Source organism: Bactrocera oleae, chromosome 3 (assembly GCF_042242935.1).
Source record: "Bactrocera oleae isolate idBacOlea1 chromosome 3, idBacOlea1, whole genome shotgun sequence".
NCBI classification, from domain to species: Eukaryota; Metazoa; Arthropoda; class Insecta; order Diptera; family Tephritidae; genus Bactrocera; species Bactrocera oleae.
The window spans coordinates 70711853-70720718 of NC_091537.1; the positions used below are offsets into that span (position 1 = coordinate 70711853).

Consider the following 8866-nt stretch of genomic DNA (forward strand, 5'->3'; position numbering starts at 1 on the left):
AATAATGTTACAAAAGCAACAAAGATCTGGTTTAGGTTTATACTGTCAACTCGACAGCATTTCCCTACATTATAGCTACAACAGCAACATAACCGATATTCACCATGTAAGAATATTTTAGAAAAGTTTCAACAAATATTTTTATCCCGTTTCCATCAGTATAATAAGAAGAAACGTTTACTTTGGTTGCATCGAAGCTATAATACGCTACATAAATACAAAAGTTTCCACACAAGAACTTTATTGTTAGGTCAGTTTGTATGGCTGCTACATGCTATAGTGGTCCGATCTAAACAATTCGTAAGGAGATTGTACCGTTGCACTGAACAATAATCTATACTAAATTTTATGAAGATATATTGTCAAATAAAAAACTGTTCCATGCAAGGACTTGATTTCGATCGTTCAGTTTGTATGGCAGTAATATGCTATAGTGGTCCGATATCGGCGGATCCGACAAATGAGCAGTTTCTTATGGATCGATATCTCAAAAACTGATAGACTGAGGAGTAAAAGGTTGGCAGTTATATTTACAATATATCGGTGAATATTGTTCCAAATTTAATGATCGAAAGCTTCTTCTTGTCCTTAAATTCAACAAAGTATTTTGTTTTCGTTTTTCAACGATTCGTAGTCTTGCGAACAATTGAAATAAATTTCAATAGTAATCAAGATTAAAGAAGCAGAATAATTTAAAAACTTCGCCTTGTCTTAAAGAAATAATAAAAACTCAGAAAAATAAATTGTTTCTACATACTCGTACAGAGAAACTTCTGATAGATGTACTCTGAAGCAAAAACCAAAAAGAAATCCTAAACTAAGATAATAGTTTTCTTCTCATACTCAAGACTAGGTTACTGATGACTTTATCCGGTTTCTAAATATGCATAAAAAGTTTTGTGACGAGAAACCAGAAGTGAGGGATATTAAAAGGTATTTACCAAAATTAGGTGTTCGGGCTAGAACAAAAAGTTGTTGGTGCCACCACACACCACAAGTGGAAGAAAAAGCTCTTCTAAACAATTTGCTTGTATGTAAGCGCAGTTTATATATATATTTGCTACATCAGTAAACAAATTTTATTGAAAACTTTAAAGATTTGTCAAACAATCTTCTTTCTCAAATGTCACAAAACTGTTTTTTCAAATTTAGAATTAAAAAGTTTCAAAAGGCAGCGTGAAAAGCTTTAGCTGATACCCTTAAATTCCACATATCACTTTACATACTTAAAAACATGAAAATTAAAGAATTTCCTCCTAACCATTTATATGCAAGTGTGCCTCTAAATAAATTTCAACGCCCCTGTGGCACTGACCTGTTCCTCATATGCAGCAGTAAGTACTAACAATCTTTTGGTTTTGCAAACACTATGCAAATATTTGCCTTCAGCAATGGGTTACCTCTAAACAAATACTAAGTTGTTGATCATTAATATGCACTTTCAATTGCCTGCCCATTCAGCCGGTAAAGAGTTGCAAACTTATTTGCTTAATCTCTTTTGATAATAACTCATATTTAAAGTCACTACTTGCATTCAGAACGAGTAAAGCCAACACAGTCCTGAATAGTGAATATGGATACATACATGGAAAGAAAAGAGGTAGCAGACACCGTTAGCTACTTTGTGACTCAGTATTTTTTTTTTTTATTTCAGCCAGATAAGAAACAACTCTTTCCAAACTGCTATCAAATACTGGGTCATACGAAAAAAAAAAACAAGAAAAAACGTTAACTTCGAAGCCAAAATACCCTTCACAGATAAAAAAGCAGCTATAGCTCGAGGTTCACGTACAACATATACAGGCAGACGAACACGGCTAAATCAACTCAGCACGGCACGCTGAGCATTTATATATATGGGGTTTACAACATTTTCTTCTAGGAGTTACTAGTAGTTAGTTAATAAATGCAAAAACATTAACTTCGTAATGTGCCTACTACGGACTACTACTTATAAAGCTCTGCAGCATTTATTGTTACTGTTGCAAGTGGAGTTTTTTTATACTATCGCAACTTTTTGCTACAGAGTAGTTTTGCTCACCTAACGGTTGTTTATATCACCTAAAACTAATCGAGTTAGATATAGGGTTATGTATATAAATGATATGGATGAAGAGACGAGTTGAAATCCGGTTGACTGTCTGTCCGTCCGTCCGTCTGTGCAAGCTGTAACTTGTGTAAAAATTAACATATCCTTATGAAACTTGGTACACATGTTTCATGGTATCGTAAGACGGTCGGTATTGCAGATGGGCGTAACCGGACCACTGCCACGCCCACAAAACGCCATTAATCAAAACCAAATAAATTGCCATAACTAAGCTCCACAACAAGATGCAAGACTCTTATTTGGTATACAGGATCACATTAGGGAAGGGCATCTGCAGTTAAATTTTTTTTTAAGTGGGCGTGGTCCCGCACCCTAATAAGTTTAATGTGGGTATCTCCTATGTCACTGAAGCTATAATAACAAAATTCACTGGAAATAAATTTTTTTAGCATCTCTATCGACTGTGTGAAAATGGGTGTCGAGGTTGAATTATATTGGCCCAAGCTTTAAAAACTCCTTAAGGCTTCAATTTTCTACGTTTCACAAGTTAGTGTCATTACAAAAATTACCTCCTAAAATAGGAAATTATACAGGTACAGCACTCTATTTATTTTTTTAAAACCCATCATTCGAGCTTTGCTTGGTCATACACAAAGGTTCATGTAGCTCTCACAGAATACTTTCAAAAAAAGACTTCAATCAACTCTGTCATCGTCTACGACGCGCATCATAAGGTATAATATCCCTACACATTCCAAATTAGGAATTGCAAAAACCGTTGATAACGATGTCGTCTGAAATTTTATTTCGTTGCTCGAATTCACGAATAAGCATTGACCTGTAAACTGATGTGTGAGCTCAAAACTTAGCAATTTCGGAACAAACTTCATGCAAAAAACATTGGAGAAAATTGAATGGTATGAGCCGATTGATATGCCAACATTCTCCTCAAATTCCCTAATAGTGATTCAAGTTTCGTTGTTTTCTTTGCTTGTTGACGTGCTCGCACCTCCAGGATGCTCATCGTCATCAACATCTTCGCCTTCTGCCACAGTCAATATTTCAAGTGCCTTGGAGCACTTTATTCTTAGGGCATAATTTAATACATATTCTCTGATCCATTTCTTTCACAAGTCAAAAATCAAAGAGAACACAAAAACGTGACTAACTTTTCTTGTTGTCAAAAACAAACTATTGTACTAATCGAAATTGGCTCCAAATGCAAGCACATGATAAACTTATGTGTCCGATTATAACAAAAACCAAATATCGATAATCGAATGTTCACAGCCCGCGAAAAATCAAAATTCACCTTTTCCTTTGAACACATCTCGTATATTACCATATATATATATATGTCTCTAGCTACTTATAAACATTTAATCGACAAACATGTTATAGATATAGCTGAGTCTCGGTGGAGTAAGTCCCCGACTTGCTCAACAAGCAGACAAACGTGGTATGAATGCAATATGGGCCGCACATGCCGATTATTAAAATCAAAAGGAATAGCACAAGAACTCTAGTAGAAATACTCACAAGTCACTATCACCATTTAAAACTAAGTACCAGCAGAACGAAATGTTGTGAAAAAGACTTTGAGCTAAGTAGTAACATGATCAGAAAACCTTAAAAGAACCCTACATCCCTGCTAACTCAGGAAACATAGATTAAAATATTTATAGATACGTTTGATATTACCCAACAAGTGCCATATATACCTTCTAAGAAGCTTGTTATCATTTATAAATTAAAACCAAATAATGGAAAATACAATTTTTCCTATTCCAAACCTCGAGTCTCGAACTCAAACAGTCCCGCATAATTTCAAATCGTCATAAGATACTTTAATATCTTACCACGGTTATATTGAATAAACATTCGTAAAGGTCAAGGTAAAGAGATCAACGATTTTATAGTTTTGAATAATATCGGTTTGTGGTTCAACAAAATGTCGCGAAATTACAATAACTTACTTATCGCTTGACTTTAAAATCAATTATTATCCTAGAATTTTGAAACCTTTGACTGCTAAAGGTTAATAAGTTGAGCTCGGACGTTTTGTAATGCATAACCTAAAAATGCAAAAATAAAGGCCCAATGCAACATGTAACAGCGGTAATGAAATTATTCAGTTATGTACCGCCCACTATCGTTTGCAAAAGATGTCTTGTTGAATACCCCCACACTTCCCGATATTCCTTAACTTATAAATGAAGAATATGAGGTACAGATGTTCATCGGACCAAAACAAACGTTAAACCATGAGCTATATTATTTATATTTTGAGTGTCTCATGTGTGGGCAGAAATACACATGAGTACGTATGAGAATGCACTAGTTAACATAAGCCGAAAGATATTTTATTTTAATCAACTTATTTTAGTTAAATTTTTGTGGTAAATTAAAGCAAATTTCTTTTTATATGTGGGAGTAAAGCTCTCGCAATAATTTCAGGTTTTTGAAGAACCCGTAGAATTGTTACAATGAAAATTGAATGATTGAATGGGCGTGACACCGTCCACTATTAGGTAAAATCTCATGTCTCCACAACTACTCTAACAATTTTAACTGACATCTTTACTTCCCATCTGATACAATTTAAAGCTATTTTACATCCGAGTTTTTAAAAAGGACTTCATTCAGGAACTGATCTACTAATTTCAACCAAATTTGGTGCAAGACATTATTTCGAAATTCGTATTCAACATTGTAAAAACGGGCGAAATTGAGCAACCACATCTCTAGAAGGTCTTAATTAAAACACGTATTTTTTCCTTTTTATTTTTGATGATAATGCAAGAAGTTCTGTTGTCAACGCGAAAGCCCCTTTTTTTAGGGACTGCCAGAAATGACGTCGTAATCGCCGAGTTTTGAATGTTTTCCTTTGAAAATATCACAAAATCTTTACAAAATATGTATCTTTGGAATAGTAAAGTGTTTGATTATATTTTATATGAAAAAAAGTTATTGAAAAAAGGCAGTTTTTTGCTCAAAAAAATCAATGTAACCCCTTAATTAATTTTGTTAACCAGTGTCAGTTGACTCACTTATATCTTATAAATTTTATTGCTGTCATTGTGCACTTCTTGGCGCGCAAAATTACTCTCACTTTCATTGTCTCTGTTGTGGCATGCGACATTGAGATTTAAATTCAATTATTTCATTAATTTACAACAGCAGCCAACGAATTGATTTATACACAACGCGATGCTTAGTAAATAATTATATAAATTTATGTCAGTAAGAGAAAAATACAGTTAGTTAAAGACCTCCACGCGATCATTTCGCTTTGCCGCTTAAGAGATGTCACTAAAACTATCGGAACTTACCTTGCATAGCGCCACCCCAACAAAGCCAGAAGAGTGCCCATTTTGCATTGCAAAAACGTTGTAGAAATGTTGGCTTAAATTTTTCCCAACCAAACAATTTTTCCGGTTCCTTATTGGAAATGACGTCGAAGGATGCTTGCGAAGCACTTAAATCACCCGATGGCGACAGTTCAATAAAGTTTGTATCGATTTGTGGTGAAATTTCACCAGTTTGTTTGGCATTTTTCATTTCACTAATTACAGTTAGATTGCTAATTGACAACACGTTACGCGTTTGATTGTTTGATAACACTTCAGGAGCCGTTATTCGATTCATTATAATTACGTGAGAAGAGTTATTCTCTTTGCATAGAGTTAATTATTTCAATTTTTCTTTTTATGTTGTATAGTTTTTTTAACTTCCCCTCATCTAAGTTTATTACCAGTAAATATAATTTAACGATTTAACCATGTCCGTCTATCTATATGAGATATCAATCTGAAATTTTGCACACATTCTTTTCACACCTGCTCATTTGTCGGAACCGCCGTTATCGGATTACTAAAGCATATAGCTGTCCAGAACGATCAAAATCATGGATGGATTATTATCCAAGGTAACGGTAGAATATCCGAAGATATTGTTTAGATTGAAACCAAATACATATATAAATAGCATATTACTGCCATACAAATTGATCGATCAAAAGCCATACAAGGGAAACCTTTTTTATTTAACGAGATGTCTTCACGAAATTTGGCATGGATTATTATCCAAATTAACGGTACAATCTCTGGAGAAACTGTTTAGATCGGATCAATTTAGCATATACCTACCATACAATCTGACCGTTAAAAATCAAGATCAAGATCTTTTATACCCTTTTTTGCTATAAGAAATGCACCTGTGAAAAGTATTATTATTTCGGTGCAACCAAAGTTAATGTTTTATCTTGTTTTTTAATTTCACTTTTTTATTAAAATTTATATATAATATTTACATTTTATTTTTTGTTTAATGAATGAATATTTATTTACGTAATTAATTTTTTTTTGGAATCTCATTACATTTTATGGTAATTGTTTTCGCATAATTCTCTCAATTTTTTCAACAAAATTATGTTTAAACAATTTTGTGAATTCTTTAGTACAATACTTATTGTTATTTCATATTTCATTACTCAATTATTGATTTTATTATTTATTATGTTTTTGTTTAATTAATTCCAATTTCTTGTTATTACCTCAGCTATTTATTTTACTTGTTCTTTTTTTAAATGAACTACTGTATTTTATTTTTCCAATATAATATTTTTAAAACCTTTCTGTCTCATATCTCACGCACATTACTTTATCTAACACTTCGATAAGAAAAGTTTTTACGCGCTTCAACCGCTTCAACGTCTATTTAAGCAGAGACACAAAATGCAACTAAATGCGGCGACATCCACAACTTCACCGGCCGAACATCATTAACCAACAATGGAGCCAACTACCAACGCTGTGGTAGCATATTCAACGTAAACGTATTGGCAACTTGAAACATTCATTCAGGAAGCAGGAAGCTGCTGCGCATCTGCAGCAAAACCATCAACTAAATAGAAGTCGCAAATAAATACACGTATGTTAACTTTAACAGCGTTCGTGCACGAATAATACTCGTAGACAATTAACAGTGGGTGTACAACGTTGAAACTCAGTGTAAACAGCATTACGTAGTTCGGGCAATATAAATAAAATATACGAGTAGATAATAAAATTTCTAGACAAAAGATATAAGATTAGGCTTTCCTGAATATTCCAACAAAAGCCGGTCATCAATGTGCCGGTAGACCATTCCATCGTTTGAAGGGTCTGGTGGAATTGTTTACCCTATGCTTTAACTTGAAGCCCTAGCGGAAAAACTGTCATTATTGGCTCATATAAGATCTAATAAAAAGATATCCATAATTTGGTTTAATATCGGGTTACTCTACATATAGTTAGGAAGATTACGTTTCGTACTAAAAAACTTCACATTTAGTTTTGTGATGGCTTGACTCAGTGTTGTTTGAGCACGCATCAAAGATGGACATCAAAAAAGCTAAAATGCGCTATATTGTAAAATTATTCTTAGATAAGGCCTGATAAAGTAGCATAAAATCAAAGATGCTCCACGCTCTGGTAGACCAATTGTCAGAAATATGGATAAAATAATAGAAATCGTCGAAACAGATCGCGAAGTAAGCATTGTTACGATTGCCCAGGAACTAAAGATTGCACCCTCACTATTTAACATAGCAACAAAAAAATAGTACGAATTTCCATCAACAAATCGCTGCTGAATCGCAACAAAATCGATACATTTCTGAAGCCGACGGTTACTGGTGATGAAAAGTGGGTAACTTTTGAGAACGTCAATCGAAAACGGTCGGTTCCCTTTCGCCCAAACTCATAATTCGGAGTCAACAATTCCACCGTCTGAAGGAAGCAATCGCTCAGAAGCGGCCAATAGGAGAGGAATTGTGTTTGATCAGCAAAACGCCACACACATTGATAGTGGCTCGCCAGAAACTCCGGACGCGTGATAGTAAGGGTTAAGGGTATACGGTGAATGATTTTGCTGGTGGAAAATAGACTACCCCATTTTTTTAGCATTAGAAATTATATTCAAAATAGCAACAAGTTATTGAACAAAAATTAAAATATAATGAATTTCTCTTACTAGACATTTTATAACATTATCCATCCAAGAGTTTGAAAGTGACACATAAGTTGCGAATAGAGACATCACTTCTTACTTTCTAAATAATAAATGGTTTCCAAATCAAACTCAAAGTCGCTATCATTCCTTTTCTTAAAGTCAACTGGCTCTTCCGGTGAAGCATCATGTAAACTTAGGACTCTTTAATCCGAGTTCAAGTCTAATCCTGCTTTGAATTTGAATCAATCAATGAATGTTAATTATGTTAATGGCGAAAGCAGAGAAAGAGATATATGGTAAAATGGAGAAATACCTAGGATAAATTGCCATTCCAAAGTGGCACCAACATATGTTACAAAGCAAATTAACGACTATTAAGGCCAACCATTTGGAATAGAGGAAATGTCCCTTAATGTGGACAATGTGGCGCCTATTACTCGATTAACCGATTTACATGTTAGATTTAATATCGAATATAGAGTTTGTGGCATTATCTAGTTGTTTTAAACCGTACATTTATGAAAGTACTATTTTACATTGTACATGATCATAACCCTTTCACACTGTAAAATAATAATTGTACCCACCAAGTTTGGTAGATACAGTGAGCAAAAATAGGTTCCGTACACAACTTCCTCAACATTTCATGGACTGAATTTCCAACAAATCGTAATCGGAAAATGTTTTTCATACAACGCTCTTCGCTTCAACCAGGATTTCGACATTGTCAAAAAACAAAAAACAAAAAAAAAAAACAATCACAAAACTAAAAATCACACCAAAAAAGTTTAAGTACCCTTCTTGTTTTGTTTGTTTTTTCTG

At 33.8% G+C, this 8866-nt stretch overlaps 1 protein-coding gene across 1 annotated transcript in view; it reads right to left on the reverse strand.

Annotated features, from left to right (window-relative positions):
* Positions 1–6198, reverse strand: part of Oatp26F (Organic anion transporting polypeptide 26F) — a 32388-nt gene extending 26190 nt beyond the window's left edge. Inside the window, exon 1 of the mRNA XM_014232984.3 lies at positions 5383–6198. Coding sequence (XP_014088459.2) covers positions 5383–5698 — 316 coding nt within the window. The 5' untranslated portion in view covers positions 5699–6198. The remainder of the gene's footprint in view (positions 1–5382) is intronic.
* Between the last annotated feature and the right edge of the window lie 2668 nt (positions 6199–8866).